Genomic DNA, 19,223 nt, shown 5'->3' with positions numbered 1-19,223 from the left:
GAGACGGTAGTAAGGACTTTAGATTTTTGTCTAAATGTGATCGGACAATGCCAGAGGGTTTTAAACAAACGAGTGACATGATCTATGTTTTAAAAGAATTATTCAGTTTCCTGCTCTTTAAAATGGGGATAACAGTAGTATCTACCCCATAAGATTGTCATGAGAAATAAATGAAATGGAATAAATGGGAGGATACGTGTAAGGGTCTTACACTTGGTGCCAGGCAGAATAGGCTGTGGAGTAGACATTAGCCATAATGATGACACAGAAGGGTGCACTGAGGAATTCAAGGTGGGGCTGGGAACTGAAGACAGTAAGGACCTGGAGGGTCTGTGCATACAGGCTAGAGTTCAAGAATCCCTCTGTCAGTTTGGCAGAGCCGACCTGGGGTCAGGCCCTGAGTCAGGTACACTGCTGCTGAAGATCCTGCTGGTAGATGGAGAGAGTGAAGAGGGGCACAGGAGAAAAAAAAAAAAAAGAGGGGCACAGGGCTCTCCAAGTAAGCAGGAGGCAGCAAGGGTCAGAAAATGGCAGTTCCAGAGAGTCTATGTGGGAGGAGGATGGGGCCAGGAGGAGGGCACTCGATCTTCAGGTAAGACTGCAGAAGCATGTGCCGTCTAATCAAACGGGGAGCTTGTTGATGAGATTGTGGGGAATCTACGCCCTAGCTCCTTCTCCACCGCCCTGGTGTACAGCCTTGAGGCACCTCAGGCTGCACATTTGGGGAACACTGCCTGCACCATCTGGCTTCTCCAGACCTAATAAGGCAGAGGATGTGTATGGAAAAGAACACAGAAGAGAAAAACATAACCAAGACCAATGTTAGGGAGCACTAGTAATTTTAATAGCCACCCACCCAAGAAAAGCATAAAGGTTACAGGCATATGTAATAAGCCCCTCACCCCCACTCTCCAGCATGCATTTACTCAGCTGCGGCTGCTACCCGAACTGTGCATGGTCAGTAAAATGCTTTTCGGTCAGCAGGTTATTTGAGGGCTTAACTTGAAAAGTTAGTGGCTGACTTCGCATCAGCCCTAGGTCTTGGGGTAGTGGGTGGGCAGACTGAGACACCAAGCATACAAATAGGCTGAAAGGTACAGAAAGCAAGAACGATCCTCGCCTGGCCTGCCTTGCTGACTGAAGTGAGAAGTACTGAGGCCTGAAAGGGCTCCACGCGCGCGCAAGGGGCCGTTTGTTATTATCAAGGGTGTTGTTGTGATGACGCCCCAAAGGGAAACCCCAAGGAAGGCGGAGGCCAGCAGGAATTTCTCGAGCCAACTGGTTCCCTCCCTCTGCGGCGGGCAGGAAGGGCGACCCTAAGCAGCCACTTCCGGGTCCTGCGACCTGAGTCAAGTTACCACGGAGACGTCTCTCCTGAGGCGCGGCCAGTCGAAAGTTTTTGTTTACGGGACAGCCGCTGGGGTGCGCGAACTGCGCAGGGTCAAGCTTGCAGCAGATACGCCCTACTATGGGCATAGCGACGTCCCAGGAGCACTCTGTGCGTTATTTCCGCCATCACTCTTTGCGCAACATGGAGGGGGCGGAACCAGCGGAAGGCGCTCTGCCTGTGCGTCACTTCCGGTGAGCCTAGCGGCGACAACGGCAACATGGCTGTGAACGGCGTTGGTGAGGACTTGAGCTGCGGGGGCCTGCGGCTGCGGGGTACGGGAGGCAGCCTGCTTCGGCAAGACCCCCCGGTGCCTTGTGTCCCTCTTCCCCCAGAAGTCGACGATTTCTCCTGGGAGCCTCCGACCGAAGCGGAAACGAAGGTGCTGCAAGCGCGACGGGAACGGCAGGATCGCATCTCCCGGCTTATGGGCGACTACTTGCTGCGTGGTTACCGCATGCTGGGCGAGACGTGCGCGGACTGCGGGGTGAGGAGAGACTTGGGACGTGGGGTCGGGGATGGGTCCCCGGACTAGGCTGCACAGCCCTTCCCCAACTCGACTCTCTGGACCCCATTGCCCAACGTCTCACGCCTGACCCCTGTGTTTTCTGCCCCCTAGACGATTCTCCTCCAAGACAAACAGCGGAAAATCTACTGCGTGGCATGTCAGGAGCTCGATTCAGACGTGGATAAAGATAATCCGGGTGAGGGGCCAAGTGTGCTTGGTGGAGAAGTGTGATAGAGGTCTGGGAACAGTAGTCCTGGGAGGTGACAGTGGAGTCTGTGGTTGGGGCTTTCTCCTTACAGCTGTAGAGAGGAGCAGTCATTCAGTAAGAGCATTGAGTAAGTACTTCCTGTGTGCCATACACTATTGGAGAATCTGAGCTCAATCAGGCCTAGTCCTGATGGGAGAGATGAGTCAAGGACATAAGCAAATCTGATACAAAGAAGATAATGAATGAGTTGCCCTATAGAGTGTCAGGGAAAACGTTTCAAGCACAGAAAGAGCAGAGCAGTAGAGAGTAAGGAGGTGGCTCAGGGCTGAGGTGGGCCAGGCATCCTGACTATTCCACCCGCTTTCTCTCCTCTCTTAGCTCTGAATGCCCAGGCCGCCCTCTCCCAAGCTCGGGAGCACCAACTCGCCTCTGCCTCAGAGCTCCCCACAGGCTCTCGGCCCACTCCTCAGCCCGCAGTACCCCGCCCAGAGCACTGTGAGGGGGCTGCAGCAGGGCTCAAGGCAGCCCAGGTCCCGCCCCCTCCTGCTGTGCCTCCAGATGCAGATATCCTGACCTGCACACAGGAGGCCCTCCTGCAGAAGCTGACTTGGGCCTCAGCTGAACTGGGCTCTAGCACCTCCCTGGAGACTAGCATCCAGCTGTGTAGCCTTATCCGGGCTTGTGCTGAGGCCCTGCACAGCCTGCAACAGCTGCAACACTAAGAGACCCCCTCATGAGAAAAACCCTCTAGAAAAACAGCTATTCCTTTTGTGTGGTTTGTTCTTTTCTTGATTCTGAGTGTGCATGCCAGCCCCAGCGCCACTCGCCTTTTTCCTGCTTTTGGCCTCTTGCCCTACCGCTGCCTGCTCTCCTTGATGGCCTGAGAGATGAGTTGGGCTTGTTTCTGCTCAGTTTCCCCACTCAGAGGATGAGGGGGAGGGAGAGGACTATGTGATTCTTGCCTCCTCAGAGGCAGGAATAAGAGGTATGGACCTCCACAGCACCCCTGCAGCCTCCTCAGCCATCCAGTGCTCATCCCCCGCCCTTGAGTGAGATTGGGATTCCAGTCCCCTTGGTAACTGCTGCTGCTTCCCTGAAGCGTCCTGACACCGTCATCCTTTCCCATCTCCTCCTCCGGTATACAGACACTGACAGGGCGTCAGGTTTCACATTAGGGACCAAGTATGGATTTACCCCAGCCTTCTGACCCCCACTTCTAGATTCTTTTCCTTGGGAGTTATAATTGGGCAGAATAATTAAACACAGTGTTGGGGAGGGAGCATAAAGAACTGAAGGAACCGTGCCCGCCGCTTTTGGCCTTTTTCCTCCTCCCTTCTATCTGTGCCCTGTTCCCCTTACTCGGCTTTCCACGACTTGGGGCGACTGGGTCCCACATTCGTTGCCCTTTTAAAAGAGGCCCCGCCCACGCGGAGGGGGTTGGGTAGGGGCGGAGTCGGAGGCGTTGGGGAAGGAACAAAGCGCGGCCTGCGGGCGGCGGCCGAGCTCCGCTGGAGGAGCCGCGGGGTTCAGGGCCCGCGGGTGGAATCCCGGGCGGAGCGTTGCAGGGGAAGGAGGCGGCATTTTTGTCCGCGCCGGACCAGCCATGAATGGGCTGCCCTTGGCCGAGGCGCCGAGCGGCGCAGGCTGTTCCCTGGCCGGGCTACCGCCGCTACCGCGCGGCCTCAGCGGTCTCCTTAACGCGAGCGGGGGCTCGTGGCGGGAGCTGGAGCGCGTCTACAGCCAGCGCAGCCGCATCCACGACGAGCTGAGCCGTGCCTCCCGTGTCCCGGACGGGCCCCGCGGCGCCGCCAACGCGGGACTCGCCGCCGGTCCCCCCGCCCTGCGTCGCCCTGTCAACCTCGATTCGGCATTAGCGGCGCTGCGCAAGGAGATGGTTAGTAGCTGGGCCCCGGTCCAGGGGTTGGAGGGGAGGGCTGCTGCTGAGCACGAGGGTCCCGGGGCGGGGCAGAGCACAGTGGCGCGAAACCAGAAACGTGTGGTTTGGATTTCAGTGAGGGGATATGGTAACAATTATAATTACCGTCTATGGCAATAGTTGCCATGTATTTTTAAATGCTTTACTCGTCTTTTTTCATTTCATCCTGCTAGATGAATGTTACAAATGAGGATCAGTGACTTGTCCAAATATTCACAGCTTGCAAGTGGCATCTATGTCCACAAAAACTTGTGCTTAGAAAGTGTGAGAAGATTGGCTAGCGCTGTCGTTTGGACTGAGGGTGGCCTGGACCCCAACCCCAGCCCACCCTCAGTCTTTTGCAGGTGGGGTTGCGGCAGCTGGACATGTCCCTGCTGTGCCAGCTGTGGGGCCTGTACGAGTCAATCCAGGACTATAAGCACCTGTGCCAAGACTTGAGCCTGTGCCAGGACCTGTCATCCTCCCTGCACTCAGACAGCTCCTACCCACCTGATGCTGGCCTATCTGATGACGACGAGCCTCCTGATGCCAGCCTGCCCCCAGACCCGCCACCCCTCACCGTGCCCCAGACACACAATGCCCGTGACCAGTGGCTGCAAGATGCCTTCCATATCAGCCTCTGAAGAGCTGGGGGGTGGGGGTTGGCAGGGGGCATGTACCCACGCAAAAGGCTCAGAAACCCCTTTGCAAGTACTCAGACTGTAGTGCCTGCTTTCCCTTGTACCACCTCACCTCACAGGAGGGCAAGGCCTGGGTCCTTCAGAGGCATAGCTGCCAACCCCCTCCTGTCTTGGGTTAGCTGGCTCTGGGGCAGGCATCTGGGCTACAGCCTCTGCCCATGGCACTGGACCTCCACTTATCTCACATGTGTGCACCCCAGCTTGGCCAACCTTCAGCCTGACAGTGGGGCCCAAAGCATCTTGTGCTCTCCTCGGCGTCTCTGGGATTGGGATGAGTGCCTGGTGCCCATCTCCTTTTTACCTATTGCTGCTGTTGGCAGCTGCTGGCTCAGGAGCATCCCACCTCTAGTCCCCGGGTTCCACTCCCTAGACAAGGGCTTTAGGACCCATTCCTGCACCCACCCACGGCCAGGAGGGCCAAGGCTCCATGCTGGATATTTAAGTTTAGGGGCATCCTCCTGGGCGCATAGATAAATAAATGCTCTCAGCGTTCCTGTGTTCTGATTGCCTGGCTCTGGGGCTGGAAAATAGCGGTGTTTTGGGCAAGTGCCCCCCCCTCCCCCGTTCCGTCAGCAGGTGGCGCAGGAGGCCCCGAGTGAAAAAAAAGTTGGCGGTGGCGGGTACGAATCCTTCCTCACCCAGCGGGCTTGCAGAGCGTCCAAGCTGGCTCAGCCTGGGCCTGCGGTTGAGACTGCGGGCCAGTCACTTCCCTTCTCTGGCCGGAGGCCTGGGAGCCCAACACCCCTCCCCACTCGCTTTGGGCTTTCCTGGCCCGCCGGGAAGGAAGGAGAAGGAGCCGCCCATCTTGAGGAGAGAAACTTTCCACCCTGAGTGGGGGCGGAGTTGGGGCGGCACAGGAAATGGGTGGGCCCGAACCCGCGGGCCAAGGGGCCCCTTGGCGGGAGAGGGGAAGGCGCCTCTGGGAAGAGCCTGGGACCTAGTGAGTGCCCTATGGGTAGGAAAGAGCTGCCGAGCAGAAGGTGTCCCAGGCTTCCCAGGGGCCAGACAAGCCCTGGAGGAGAGATGGAGCCACGGCCCCAGGCTTGGGTGCATAAGACAGGCTTTGCGGGGTGATTGGGCTTCCAGACACTGCCCCCTTCCGCACTTAGTCTCACACGGGCCGCCTGGTCCCGCCCCACAGCACTTGGGACCTTGAGGGTTGTAAGTAAAAAGCTTTTTCACAGAGGAAACCGAGGACCACACTGCCACTGGGACTGGGAACCAAACCTGGGTGTCAGTCCCACCAGAAGAAGCCTGCACATTTGGGACGATGGGCGCTCAGACCTCCATATGCATACAGCAACAGCCCCACAACCTAAAGAGACTAGGAAGAGACGACATGGAAGTTGCACACTTAGTTTTCAGGCTGCTCATACCCATGCCCTGCTGTAGTCACTTGCCTCCAGAAGACAACTCAGCCGGCACTCTCGGCAGATCAGACGTCCTGTTCAAACCGAGTGTTTATCAAGCACCAGGCTACCGTTTATTCATAAACCTTGCATAGCGTTGGCTCTGGCAGGGAGTGAACAGGCTGCTGTGCTGCCCCAGGACAGTTCTCTAACTTTGGACCTGATACCTGCAGCTCATTATGGTGCGGGGCGGGTGGGGAGGCGATAGGGCTCTAATCTAGGTGTGAACAGAGCAGTGAACGCCCTGGGCAGGCTTCCCAGGGAGGGAGAGTAAACATGCACACACACTTTCCCATCCATGATAACGGGTTCCACTTGACGAAACCTCACAAAATCAGCTGGCCTGCATGCTAAATGCAAGGTTTCCATGTACAAATACAAATTTTCAAGGTTTCATTCTCTCAATGACTGTAAAAGGTGGAACTATGGTTATCCGTGTTTAAGAGGTAGAAACTGAGGCTCAGGGTGATAGTGCTTTGCTCAAGATCACACATTTGTTGGAAGTCAGGATTTGAACCTTCAGCTGCTTGAAACGTTGGGATTACCTTCCCACCTGACAGCTGATTCCAAAAGGCAACGGGGGTGCTGCCCTCAGAACCACACAGGTTGGTCCCTGACTCTCGGTTCAGACGTGGGTGGCAACAGGAGCCTGCCATCCCAGTGTTGAGGACAGTTGGCTCTGGCCCAGACACGCACTGTGACACTGAGCAAGTCTCCCTCCTTTCCTGGGTCTCTGTTTCCCAACCTGTGAAAGGGGGCCACCAATACGTATCCCCCAGGGCTGCGGGCCAGGAAGGGAGGCAGCCCTGGCAGCGCTTGCGAGGGCTTCACCAAATTGCTGGTTGCCCTCTCTCAGGCACGCGCATCCACACCACCTCGGGGCGCAACCAGCGGGTGCTGTGGTCCCGGTGTCCCCAACTCCCTGCGATCGCGGCGCGAGGCCCCGGAAGCCCGGCCGCCCCGCCCCCGCACTCCCCTCCCGGCCCCCGCCCTCCTTGGAGCCCCGCCCGCCTTCCGACGGGGGTGCGGCTCCAGGAAACGGCGCGGTCGCCACTCAGCGCTCCAGCGACCCGACGCTCCCCAGACGACCCCGCTAATTCTGCCAGACCACCAGGCGGGCCCCAGCGGCTGCGGCGGGGACAGTAGTCCCGGGGCCGAGCCTCTGACACCTCCACACAGACGGGGCGGGCGGTGCGGCTAGGAACCCGGGAGGCCATGGGGACCTGGGCCAGGCCAGCGGTCGCGAGCCAACGGGAGTCTCCGGTCTGAGGAGCAGGCGGCGGGGCGGCGGGGGCCATGACCTCGGTGTGGAAGCGCCTGCAGCGCGTAGGCAAGCGGGCCGCCAAGTTCCAGTTTGTGGCCTGTTACCACGAGCTGGTGGTGGAGTGCAGCAAGAAATGGTGAGTGGGATGGAGGCTTGGGGGACCCCCCAGACTGGCTGGACTCCCGTCCTTGGAGCCTAAGAGAACCCTGCCCCAGCCCAATGGCTAAAGGGGCCCCTACCCCAGCTTGGGCCCAAATTTCCCAGGCATAGAGACTCAGAAGGGCCCTTGCAGCTTGTGGGGCCCCTAGAGTTGGGGGGAATGTGGAAGCTTTGGGGGACTGGAGGTCAGGACTTCCGGGCTGAGAATCTGTGCCCACACTTCCCTCAGCTGCGTTCAGGGCCCCGAGGGGGAAGGGAGGCCTCATGTTTTTGGCCAGAGGGATGGTTCAGGGGGGCATCAGGAAAGAGAACACGTTTTGAGATGTGTGGGCTGGCGGGCTAGGACAGAAACCTCCAAGGACCTCAGTTCAGTGCAGAACAAGGATGTAGCCCCCTCCTCTCCTGCCCACTTGTTGAGCCAGAGGAATATCCCCCCCCCGCCCCCCCCCCCTCAGCCAAACTGGGTTCTGGGAGGCTGGATTCATCTGCACAATGTCCTTAAAAGGGGAAACTGAGCACTGGGAGGAATAAGGAGGGAGGCGGCGGGGAGCAGCTTAAAGGGGCCTGAGGGCCTAGGAAGTTGTGGGTCCTGGGAGGAGAGGGTCTGGGAAGGGCAAGGTAGTGGGATGGGGAGAGATAAGGGGGTGTAGGACCCCGCCCTGGGCTGCTGAAGAGCCCAGGGGCATCTTGTTCACATGTCCCCATCGCAGCTGCCCAGGCCCCTGCGTCACACCCTAAATATACGTGCTCATTGGTGTCAGCTTCCCTTGGCTGGATTAGGGCACAGCTGTGGGGACCTCACCCGCCAGGCGGGGGCTAAATTTAGGCTCCCAAGAGGAAGGGCTGCCGGGGGCAGGAAGGGACCATGGGGTCCAGTGGGAGGGGGGTAAAAAGGAGGCTGGGGTCACTTTGGTAGCTGCTGTACCCCTGGTCTTGACTGGGCCAGCCAGAGGGCTGCTCACTCCATTCAACAAGGCCCAGAGAGTTCAGGGGTTGGCTGGGGTAACACAGCACAGGGCTGGTACTTGAACTCTGGCTTATGGCTTCTACAGTCTACCCCAGCATCCTGGGTGAGGCCAGGGGACTCTGGGCATGGTCCTAGACAGCAGGCTGAGGGTGTGGGCAATGTCAGTGCATATGAGTCACAGGGGACAGTCGTCAGGGCCTTTTGGGCTTCTGAACCTGGAGCCCAGGCTAGGAAGCTGCCTCTGCCCAGGTCCCAGCTCCCTAGGAGGGCGTGCCCAGCCTGAATCAGGCTCCGTGGCCAGGCCCTGCCCTCCCTAGTCACCCCCTGTCCACTTCCCCTTTCTGGGAAGGCCCCATAGATACCCTTGTTCAGCCATCGCCTGCAGTTTGGGGTTGGGGAGGGGAGTTTGGCTCCAGGCCAGAGGACTCTAGGGTCAGCTATGTGACCTTGCCTGGCCCCCAAATTCTGGGCCTCAGCATCCTCAGGGGTTGACAGGAGAACCATTTATCTTGGCTCAGCCTCCAGAGGGGCAGTGAACTGGATGAACCCAAGTGGTCTGGCATGGGACTGGGTACAGGCAAGGAGGGCTCCTGTGCTGCCCTCGCCCTGATGGTCCCCTCAACCATCCCCACCCTCCTGGGCAGCAGTTGGATCCTCTAACCCAAAGGTGCCCTCTCCATCCCAGGCCCAGCCCCGTGTTAGCTCCGTGTCTGGGACTGGGTCCTGTGCAGGCCACTCTCTCTTCTCAGTTTGCTCTCTGTCACCTCACATCTCTGCCTCTCCTCTTAGTCTGCCTCGGCAGATGCTGTTCAGCTCAGTTAACACCTCATGGAAGCCTTCCTCGATGCCTGTCATGGGACCCAGGGTCCCTGCAGAGCTAGGGTCCAGGGCTCTGGGTTTGAGAGGTAGGGAGCGTGGCTGACTCTTGGGGCTCCTGGGCCCAGCAAAGGATTGGGCATGGAAAGCCCTGGGAGGGTCTCTAATAACGAGCTGACCCTCTGCCTCTCTGACCACCTCTTACCCTCTGCCCCTCACTCTGATCCCAAGCCTGCCCCCCACCTCAGACCTTGCACCTACTGTTCCCTCTACCTGGTGCCCTCCTCCAAACCCTCACACAGCCCATCCCTCCCCAACTCGTGTCTCTGCTCCCACACCAGACCTCAAGGAGACCCTAGTGACTCTATCCCGGAAGCCAGCTTGTTATTTTCCTTCTTGACTGGCACTGTTCCACCTCCGTTGTCCTCAGCCCCAGAAGGGTCGGTCTCTCCTTTGCTCTTCCCCCAAACTTGGCTGGGTTTATAGTATGCACTCCACAAATAAGCGAATGGACTTCTTTTACTCCAAGTGTGTCTCTCCCTGTGTCTCTCTCTCTGCAGGGTCCTTGCGTGTTTCTCTGTATCTCTCTGTCTCTATGCGTGCCTGTCTCTCTGTATGTCTCTGTTTCCCTCTTTCTTCATAATCCCTGCTGACCCACATGGGACCTTTGCCCTTCGGCCCTGGGCCCCACCCTACCTCAGCAGCCCCGCCCTGTTCTCTGTGGCCCCAGATAAGGGACTGTCCATGCCTCTCCTGGGGGAGGGGGATGTGGGTAGAGGGAAGACCTGGGAGGAGATAGAGGGGCTGGGTGGCCTGATTGAGTAGCCCCCTTTCCTCTCCCACCCTGCCCAGGCAACCGGATAAGCTGGTGGTGGTATGGACCCGGCGGAACCGACGCATCTGCTCCAAGGTGGGGGAGATGTGGACTGGGGGTCCAGGTTAGGGGTGGGGCCAGTGAAGGGGTGTGGGTAAAGCAGGTGAGGGCTGATGGGGGCATGGAGTCAGGTTCAGATCAGAATCCACAGACTGCAGAGAAAGATGGGGTCAAGGTTGGAGACGAGGGCAAAGGGGGAGGGGGGGAGTTAAGATTGGAGGAGGACTCAGACTGCTTTCTCATTGTAGGCCCACAGCTGGCAGCCAGGCATCCAGAACCCATACCGGGGCACTGTGGTGTGGATGGTACCTGAAAATGTGGACATCTCCGTGACCCTCTACAGGGTGAGTCTAACCCAAAACATGGAAGGGACTGGGTGGGCGATTACAGCCCCAGGCAACCACAGGGGTCCCCTGATGGGTTATCCAAATAGTAAAGAACAGAGGGGTGAGACCAAGAATTGCAGCAGGGGCCTACTCAGCGTGAGTGGCCAGGAGGTCACCTTAGAGGAGGTTGTATTTACCTGCCACATGCAGCAGGAGGGACAGCTGGGATCAGGAGAAGCTGGGGGACTTCCCAGGCAAGATGGACCAGCATGTGCGAAGGCCCCAACCCAACACCTCCTGAGCCAGCACTGCTCCCTTCTCCCTGCACTGCTCCTACCCCAGCAGCCCCTGTACCAACCAGTGTCCCTTTCTCCCAGGACCCCCACGTGGACCAGTATGAGGCCAAAGAGTGGACGTTTATTATTGAGAATGTGAGTGACTGGGGTGGGTTGGGGCCTGGGGTCTTGGGGACTCAGGCAGCACTGATGTTCGTTTCCCCCTCCCCCTCCCGCCGGCCCACAGGAGTCTAAGGGGCAGCGGAAGGTGCTGGCCTCAGCGGAGGTGGACCTGGCCCGCCATGCGGGGCCCGTGCCTGTCCAAGTTCCCCTGCGGCTGCGGCTGAAGGCCAAGTCCGTGAAGGTGGTACATGCGGAGCTGAGCCTCACCCTCTCGGGGGTGCTGCTGCGGGAGGGCCGTGCCACGTGAGTGCCCACCAGCCCTCTTGGCCCCAGTCTGCAACCTCTGACCCCAGCCCTCACTCCTGACCTCTGATCCCCAGGGACGATGACATGCAGAGTCTTGCGAGCCTTATGAGTGTGAAGCCTAGTGACGTGGGCAACTTGGATGACTTTGCTGAGAGTGACGAGGAGGAAGCTAATGGTCCAGGGGCCCCTGAGGCACGGGCTCATGTGCCCCAGCCAGGTAGGCTCACAGTCTGCCATGGATTGAGACCACCAAGACCTAGGGAGGGTGGGCGATGACCCAGGCCATAAGCCATTTGCCATGTGGGAGGCAGGGCCAGCTTGTGATGGGAGCTCACTATTGCCCAGGCAGCCCCAAACTGCCCTGCAGCCCTGATTGTCCATACTGGGCCCCTGGTCCTGTGGTGGCCTGGGTTCTTAGCTGAGTCCTGCAGGACGGGTTCCCAGTGCCTCCCCGTGCCCCTGGCCTTCTCCTCACCCCTGAGTGGGTGCCTGCCCAGCTCTGCCCCTTCCCTATGATAGCTGGGCCAAAAGTGCAGAGAGGGGTGCAGTCCAGTTTCACTACCCTCACCACCCACCCTCATGCTCAGTGACTCGCTTCTTTATCCCTCCCTTTTGCTTGTTAAGGCTTTTTTTCTGTCTGTCCTGTTCTCTTTTTCTCTGCATCCATGGGCCTGTCTCTTCTCGCAGGCCGGGGCGGTGCCCTGAGGCTGGGGCGTTTCCCAGGTAGGCCCAGCGCTCTAGTTGGACAGAGGGGCTCAGACCTACAGGGCCCTGCCGTGGGCTGACCCTATCCCCCAAAACCCTTTCCCAGATCCTTCCCGGGAGCTGAAGACACTTTGTGAGGAGGAGGAGGAGGGCCGAGTACGGCCCCAGCAGGCAGGTGAGGCCCAGGCTGGGGTTGGGTGGGGACTGGACCTCCAGTCCCAGGTCCTAGGCCTCAGTGCCCCCTCCCTTCCTTCCTCCCCAGCTGCCAGCCCTTCTAGTGCTAAGGATACCAGCTCAACCCCTGTGAGTGCCCCTGCGCCCCCAGCCAGGGCCTCCCGGGGCCAAGGGTCAGAAGCAGCTACTACAAAAGGGGGCCAGGTGGGGCCTGAGGCCCCAAGGTCCCCAGGAACCCCACCGGAGACGAGGTGAGTTTTGGAACCAGCCTCACCTTCCCCTGCCCACTATTAAGATGCTACACTCTCCCTACCAACCTGCCTTTCCAGTGCCCCAGCAATCTGAAGGGTGGAGCATGGGACTGAGAGTGGGGGGCCAAATGAATCCCTCCAATGTCCCCTTCTGATCTCTCCTCAGGTCCTCAAGACAGCCAGCCCAGGACATGGCCCCCACCCCGGCCCCTCGGCTCCGGAAAGGCTCTGATGCCCCCTGGCCCTCAGTCCCCCAAGGGAAGGATGAGGCCCCTAAAGCCTCAGGAGCTCCTCCAGCAGGAGTGGGCTCTGCTGGGGAGAACCAGGCCCAGGCAAGCCCTCAGGAAGGGACAGAGGTCCAGGGAGCCAGGCCAGGCCCAGGCACCGAGGACGAAGGCTGCAGAGACTCTTTGGGAGGGCAGAAAGCCAAGGTTGAGGAGGGAGCCATTGGGGACCGGCCAGAGGCCAGTGGGGTGGACACCGAGCAGGGGTCAGGAGTTAGAGGTGTGAACACTAAGAGATCAGAGGTCACAGCTGGGAAGGCTGAAGAGAGTTCAGAAGTTAGTCAAGTGGATGCTGAGCAGAGGTCAAAGATGAAACATATAGATACTAAGGGACCAGAGGCTAAAGGGGTGATGTCTGAGGCAAGATTCAAGGGGACACCTGAGGCTCCTCCAAGGGGTTCTCAGGGGAGGACAGGGGTCAGGACCGGGGATGAGTCTCCCATAATCCAGAGCCCACTCCCGGCAGAGCCTGCAGGGTTCTCCATGCATCTCAGTGACCCCAAGGAAGTCAGGGCTGCTGCAAGTCAGGGGAGAGAGGATGAAGAGGTAAGGGGTGGGGCCTCTGGTATTGGGGGTACAGGCCTGGAGCAGGGTCCCTCTGTTGGAGCAGCAAGCACCAGGCCCCAGGTGAGCAGGTACCAGGGAGCCCCACCAGCAGCTGACCAGGGGACAGTGTCTAAGGATTTGGGGATCTGGGAGGCAGAAACTGGGGACTTGAGGGTCCTGAGATCAGAGACGGGGTTGGCAGAGTCAGAGGTTCAGGGGACCCAGGAGACAGAAGCAGGGGGATCAGGGTTCCCAAAGATAGAGACTGGGACAGCAGAAGCTGAGATATTGGGGGCCCGGGAGACAGAGGTAGCGAGATCAGGGGTCCTGGAGTCAGAGGCTGCTGGGATGGCAGAACCTGAGGAACTGGAGACCCAGAAAACAGAGGTGAGGGTTCCAGGGAACCTGGGGGCGGAGGCTGGGATGGCAGAGTGTGAGGTACTGGGGACCCAGAAAACAGATGCTGGGGGTTCAGGAGTTCTGGAGATTAAGACTAGGAGTGCAGAGACTGAGATATTGGGGACCCAGGAGATATCTGGGGGCTCAGGAGTACTGAGGATAGGAGCTAAGATAGCAGAACATGCAATATTGGGGGCTCAGGAGATAGAGGTAGGAGATTCTGAGGTGCCAGAGATAGAGGCTGAGAGGGCAGAGGCTCAGGTATTGGGGACCCAGGAGATAGAGGTGGGGAATTCAGAGAGCTCAGTGATAAAATCTGAGATTTCAGTGACCCAGGAAACAGAGTTAGGGGCTTCCAAGATTCCAGGGTTTGAGGCTGAGACAGCAGAAGCTGAGATATTGGGGACCCAGGAGATAGCAGCTGAGGGTTCAAGGGTCCCAGAGATAGAATCTGAGGTAGCAGAGGCCCAGGAAACAGAGGTAGGGGATTCAGGGGTCCTAGGGATAGAGATTGAGACAGCCAAAGCTGAGATATTGGGGACCCAGAAGAAAGCATCTGGGAATTCAGAGGTCCCAAGGATGGAGACTGAGACAGCAAAAGCTGAGATATTGGGGACCCAGGAGATAGAAGCTGAGGGTTTAAGAGTCCCAGGGATGGAGACAGTGGTGGGGGATTCAGGGGTTTCAGGGCCACAGGTTGGAAGGGCAGAGGCTGAGGGACTGGGGACTCAACAGACAGAAACTACAGTTCTGGAGGCTGAGAAGACTATGATCTCAGGGGTCCCAAAGGCAGAGACAGGGCTCTTGGGGACCTTCATATATGAGGCTTTAAGGGCCCCAGTCACTAAGCATGGAGTTTTAGGGTCCCAGGGAACAGAGGCAGAGACTACAGTTTTGAGGGTCCAGGAAGCAGAGGCTGAGGTTTGGGGGTTTTCAGAGGCCAAGTCTGGGATTTGGGAGGCCCAGGAAACAGAGATGGAAGTTTTCAGGCCTCCAGAGAACCAATCTGGTATTTTCGAGGCCCAGGAAGCAGAGGCTGGGGTCTTGGGAACCGAGAAGGGAGAAGAAGCTGAGGGAAGCCTCCCAGAGGCCAGCCCGATTAAGGCGCAGGTGGCCAATGGGGCAGGGGCTGGGGTGCCCAGGCCCTCAGGGCCCTCTTCCCCAAAGGAGCCTGAAGAGGACAGGAGGCTGCCGGGCAGCCAGGTAGGGATGGGGGCCGCCGAGGGCCCAGTCGTCTGCTTCCCACTAACCTGAGGCTGAGCTAACGGCGGCTCTGCATGGACCCACCTGGTCAACTGGGGTGGGGTGGGACGGGCTCAGCTTCAAGGAGCCCCCTCACCCCTTCCTCTCTCAGGATGCCCTGGCTCCCCAACCCTGTCTTCCCTGGGCTGCATGGAGTGGGACATCCCTAAGCTGATTTTTCTGGGCTGACCTGAGGTGTGGCTGCTGGTGACCTCTGATCTTACCTGGGGGCCACTGACCTTTTAGAAGACCTTGGTAGATAACCCCAGAGCTGGAAACCCCTTTGCCTGGTCCCAAGGCTCTGGCCAGTGGTCTCTGGTGACCCCTGCAAACCCAGAGCTGGGGCTGTTTTATGCCCTGGGGCAGAGGGCACAGGTCCCGTATTCACATTCCCTAAGCCCATCCCTGTGTCCCCAGGCATCACCTGTCCTGGTCAGCTCCAGCCAGTCCCTACTGGAGTGGTGCCAGGAAGTCACTGCTGGCTACCGTGGTGTCCGTGTCACCAACTTCACTACATCCTGGCGCAACGGCTTGGCTTTCTGTGCCATATTGCACCGATTCTACCCAGACAAGATGTGAGCTGCCAGAGGGGGTGGGAATGAATTGGGGAGCCTGCCATGAGGGCAATGGGAACGTAGCCTCTGACCACTGCTCTCTCCGCAGCGACTATGCCACCCTTGACCCGCTGAATATCAAACAGAACAACAAGCAGGTGAGAGGGGAACGGAGCAATGCTTGGAGGGAGAGATGGTCTAGAGCCAGGCCTACGTCCAAGATTTGGGATCGGTCTGTCTGCAGAAGAATCTGCGGCCTGCTGGGCCCCAGCTGTGGCTTTTGGAAGTTCTGCCACTTTTTACCCTTTTGGTCTTTTAAATTGTTTGTTTTCCTTAGTTTAATTTTGTTTTTTTAAAGCATATTTCCACTAGATGGTTTTTCCAAAACTACCCTTTGGTGTGCAGTTGCTGGGTAACGCGAGGGCGGGCCCTGTTGCTACAGTTCCCCCAATAGGAGGGTGAGGGCGTTACTAGGCAAACCTGGGCTTGCAGGCCGCGGGGACCCTGGGTGGTCTAGGGCGGGGCCGCGGCGTTGCTGGGTAACTCCCGCCTCCACTAACCCCGAGCACACCGTTCCTAGGCCTTCGATGGCTTCGCGGCCCTGGGCGTGTCGCGGCTGCTGGAGCCAGCTGACATGGTGCTGCTGTCGGTGCCCGACAAGCTAATCGTCATGACGTACTTGTGCCAGATCCGTGCCTTCTGCACCGGGCAGGAGCTGCAGCTGGTGCAGCTGGAGGGCGGTGGCGGCGCCGGCACGTACCGCGTGGCCAGCGCCCAGCCCAACCCGCCCGACGACCTGGACGCTGGCGGCCTGGCGCAGCGGCTACGCGAGCACCGGGCCGAGACACCCGAGGAGCCCAAGGAGGCCGCGAGCCACGCGGACAGGCCAGCCCCGGAGGTGGCCTCCAAGGACCGCGGGGCCGAGGCCACCCAGGAGGCCCGCTCTGCAGAGGCCCCTGCGGAGGGCCCCGGAGCCCGAGCATTGGTGCCCCCGGCAGAGGGTCTGGTGAACGGGGCCGGGGCGCCGGGTGCGGTGGGCGGCGTGCGGCTGCGACGGCTGTCAGTGAATGGGGAGGCCGGGCCTGTGCCCCCGCCCCGGGCGCATGGTTCCTTCTCCCACGTGCGCGACGCCGACTTGCTAAAGAAGAGGCGCTCGAGGCTACGGAACAGCAATTCCTTCTCCGTGGACGACCCGGACACTGGAGCCGTGGCTGCGGTGAGCGCCTTTCCTGTGGCACGGGGTGGGGGTCGTGGGGAGCAGGGCAGAGAAGGGGTGGGTCCTGAGGGGCCCCAAGGGCAGAGCTGGCACGGGGCTGGAGGCTTCAGGGCGGAGAGACTCAATTGAAGCAAGGAGGCGCTTTCTGATCAGAGCTACCATGTGACTGTGGTGTTTGCAGAAGAGTCTTGTAGGGAGGTAGTGAGCTCCCTGTCAGAGGACACTGGAGAGCAAGGCCCTTCAGGCCCGGAGCAGCTGCAGGGGCAGGGTCCTGGCCTTTGCTTCCAGCCTTGGGATATATGCTGGTGGGGTTTTGTTTTGTTTTGTTTTGTTTTTAATTTTTTTTATTGAGGAATTGGGGGAGGGGAACAGCGTTGGGGAATTGGGGAAGGAGAACAGACAAGTTGCTGTCGTTTTGTTCTTCAGTCTAGTTGTGGAGGACGTCGCTTCACTGGCTCATGTTGGTATTATCATTGCGCTCTTCCCGGTTGAGGCAGATCAGTTGCACGGCCCTGGGCAGCTGCTCACTGCGGCTCTTGGCAGCTCACGCAGGCTGCCAGCCACTCACAGTAGCTTTACAGCAGCCCACTGCAGCTCCTCTGCAGCCTATGCCCACGCAGGGGCCACTAGGCAGCCCAGCTCCAGGTCGAGCTGTTGTTCACCATCTTAGCTGTAGAGGGTGCAGTGTCACTGGCCCTCATGTGGGATCTGAACCGGGGCCCTGTTGCTCAGAGCTGGCATCCCAAGCCAACTCTTAACCAACGTGCCACTCGGCCGGCCCGCTGGTGTTTCTTAAGGCTTGGCACCCAGTTGGTGAAATCATGGGCTGCAGTAGGAAGTTCCAAGAAGACCCTGTGTTGTCAGCACTCAGTGCAGCGCTCTTTGGTTGGAGCTTTTCCTTGCAGGTGGCCCCAGGTCAACCAGCAGCCACCAGCTGCCCTGGAAGGTGGGGGCATGGTTTCTATATTCAGGGGGGCTGTCCAGGCCTTCCAACCTCCATATTCTCTGACTTGGGTCTTTAACTTCAGATGCCGGACACCAATTTTCTCTCTTCCGTAATAATGGGAGGTTGGTGATGGGAGACCCTGTTGAGCACCCATGTTCCCCCATTCCCTGCAGGTTTCAAGTCAGAGTCTCCCAGGGTGTCGCATGGTCACTGCACTGAATGGGAGATGTTCCCAGAGAGGTTAGGGGATTGCTCGAGGATTCAGAGCCACTGAAGTCCAGGCCATGTGCTTTCCAGCTGGAGTTCCACCCACTGCACTGCCCTGTCTGTGGCAGCAGGCCACTCCAAGTCTTCAGCTGCCTGAGGATGACCCCTGAGTTCCGAGGAAAGGACAGAATAAACTGGGAAAGGCTTTCTGGAAGAAGCATCCATTTGAGCCAGGCTGATAGGGTGGACAGGTTTCCCAGGGAAAAATGGGAGGGGTGGTTTTCAAGTGTAGGGACCTGCACAGGAAAAAATGTGGCAACAGGAAAGCTCACGTCTCATGTAGGGACCTGCCTGGCATCTCCCGTAAGGTCCGCAGGCAGTGATGATGCCGGCCTGTGGAGCAGGAACCTTGAGTTCAGAGCCAGAGACGCAGCATTGAGCCTGTAATGACAGATATGGAGGGCCCCAGAGACACCCGTAGGAGATGCGATAGGCAGGAGTCAGAAGCACACAGCTACCCCTGGCCTGTCTCTTGGCTTCTGGACACAGCCTTGTTAATGTGTGTCATTGGCTCTTTAAATCTTAAAGAGGAGGCTCTATCCTACAGTCTTCTGGGCCTAAGTCCCAGCATCTGGTCCTTCTATGCCAGGCCCCCCTCTGGCCCTTGTCCCATAGGAGATATTTGACCCGTGGGACTGGAGGGGACTCCTCATTCGCCACTCCCATCCCTCATGCCCCATGTGTGCAGTGGGAGAATGTTGGGCCTGTCCTCGCCCTTGGGAGCTCTCAAAGTCCTGGAATGGGATGAAGACAGGAACCTTGAAGCTGGGGTGGGGCTGAGGCAACTCCATGAAAAGGGTAGCATGCCTCTGGTGCAGCCCAGCAAGGCTTCCTGGAGGAGAGGCCACACATAAGTATGTAGAAAGGGGACTTTGGGTCAGACATGAGGAAGTGTTAGAATTCCCATCAGGGCTGAAGTGAGTAAGCTCAGTTGCTGCTGAGGTTGGGGTTTCTCCACTCTCCTGCCTCTGCCTGCCCTGGCGTTGGAGCACTTGCTGTGTGCCTCGCCTGCTCCCACAACCCCTCATTGACTCCTCACGAGGATGACCCTTCCAGGGAATGACTATCCCATTTGTAGGTGGGAACATTGAGGCTCAGGATGACGAAGAAAGAGCAAAGGGAGCTGATACAGGTTTTGAGCCTGAACTCTTTTTTTTTTGTTTTTTTTAAGATTTTTATTTGGGAGTTGGGGGGATGGGAACAGCGCTGGGGAATTGGGGGAAGGGGAACAGACAAGTTGCTGTCATTTTGTTCTTTAGTCTAGTTGTGGAGGATGTTGCTTCACTAGCCCAAGTTGGCACCATCATTGCGCTCTTCCCGGGAGAGGCAGATCAGTTGCCGGCTTCTGGACGGCCTCTCACTGCGACTGCTGGCTGCTCACGCTGGCTGCTGGCTACATAC

At 58.6% G+C, this 19,223-nt stretch overlaps 3 protein-coding genes across 9 annotated transcripts in view; all 3 read left to right on the top strand.

Annotated features, from left to right (window-relative positions):
* Window positions 1-1,511: 1,511 nt before the first annotated feature.
* Window positions 1,512-2,878, top strand: ZNRD2 (zinc ribbon domain containing 2). Of its 2 annotated transcripts, XM_019645110.1 has the most exons (4): window positions 1,512-1,626; window positions 1,723-1,874; window positions 2,007-2,091; window positions 2,482-2,878. In XM_019645110.1, exons 1-4 carry the CDS (start codon window positions 1,608-1,610, stop codon window positions 2,823-2,825), a joined length of 600 nt encoding a protein of 199 aa, XP_019500655.1. In that variant the 5' UTR covers window positions 1,512-1,607; the 3' UTR covers window positions 2,826-2,878. The 2 variants fall into 2 exon arrangements, with proteins under 2 accessions (XP_019500655.1, XP_019500654.1); XM_019645109.1 differs by having other exon boundaries at window positions 1,561-1,874.
* Window positions 2,879-2,977: 99 nt separating this feature from the next.
* On the top strand, window positions 2,978-5,211 carry FAM89B (family with sequence similarity 89 member B). The gene is made up of 2 exons (XM_019645111.1): window positions 2,978-3,997; window positions 4,384-5,211. Exons 1-2 carry the CDS (start codon window positions 3,707-3,709, stop codon window positions 4,660-4,662), a joined length of 570 nt encoding a protein of 189 aa, XP_019500656.1. The 5' UTR covers window positions 2,978-3,706; the 3' UTR covers window positions 4,663-5,211.
* A 1,942-nt stretch (window positions 5,212-7,153) lies between these two features.
* Window positions 7,154-19,223, top strand: part of EHBP1L1 (EH domain binding protein 1 like 1) — a 16,893-nt gene continuing 4,823 nt past the window's right edge. The window contains exons 1-13 of one of the 6 annotated variants that reach the window (XM_019645222.1): window positions 7,154-7,528; window positions 10,187-10,244; window positions 10,457-10,552; window positions 10,912-10,965; window positions 11,057-11,235; window positions 11,313-11,455; window positions 11,926-11,961; window positions 12,050-12,118; window positions 12,206-12,368; window positions 12,535-12,700; window positions 15,257-15,414; window positions 15,503-15,551; window positions 15,974-16,609. In XM_019645222.1, coding sequence (XP_019500767.1) covers window positions 7,425-7,528; window positions 10,187-10,244; window positions 10,457-10,552; window positions 10,912-10,965; window positions 11,057-11,235; window positions 11,313-11,455; window positions 11,926-11,961; window positions 12,050-12,118; window positions 12,206-12,368; window positions 12,535-12,700; window positions 15,257-15,414; window positions 15,503-15,551; window positions 15,974-16,609 — 1,911 coding nt within the window. In that variant the 5' untranslated portion in view covers window positions 7,154-7,424. Of the gene's footprint in view, window positions 7,529-10,186; window positions 10,245-10,456; window positions 10,553-10,911; window positions 10,966-11,056; window positions 11,236-11,312; window positions 11,456-11,925; window positions 11,962-12,049; window positions 12,119-12,205; window positions 12,369-12,534; window positions 14,801-15,256; window positions 15,415-15,502; window positions 15,552-15,973; window positions 16,610-19,223 lie in introns of all 6 variants that reach the window. The other 5 variants (XM_019645221.1, XM_019645219.1, XM_019645220.1 and 2 more) reach the window with 5 other exon arrangements.

This window comes from Hipposideros armiger, unplaced genomic scaffold (genome assembly GCF_001890085.2).
Source record: "Hipposideros armiger isolate ML-2016 unplaced genomic scaffold, ASM189008v1 scaffold_93, whole genome shotgun sequence".
NCBI lineage: Eukaryota > Metazoa > Chordata > Mammalia > Chiroptera > Hipposideridae > Hipposideros > Hipposideros armiger.
The sequence above is the reverse complement of the archived record's forward strand: the minus strand, read 5'-3'. Positions and strand labels throughout refer to the sequence as shown.

Excerpts from the sequence above, each read along its gene's own strand:
- FAM89B (XM_019645111.1), top strand. The coding sequence starts at position 3,707 with ATGAATGGGCTGCCCTTGGCCGAGGCGCCGAGCGGCGCAGGCTGTTCC. Across the intron at positions 3,998-4,383 it reads CGGCGCTGCGCAAGGAGATG|GTGGGGTTGCGGCAGCTGGA; the intron begins GTTAGTAGCTGG and ends AGTCTTTTGCAG.
- ZNRD2 (XM_019645109.1), top strand. The coding sequence starts at position 1,608 with ATGGCTGTGAACGGCGTTGGTGAGGACTTGAGCTGCGGGGGCCTGCGG. Across the intron at positions 1,875-2,006 it reads AGACGTGCGCGGACTGCGGG|ACGATTCTCCTCCAAGACAA; the intron begins GTGAGGAGAGAC and ends TCTGCCCCCTAG. Across the intron at positions 2,092-2,481 it reads CGTGGATAAAGATAATCCGG|CTCTGAATGCCCAGGCCGCC; the intron begins GTGAGGGGCCAA and ends CTCCTCTCTTAG.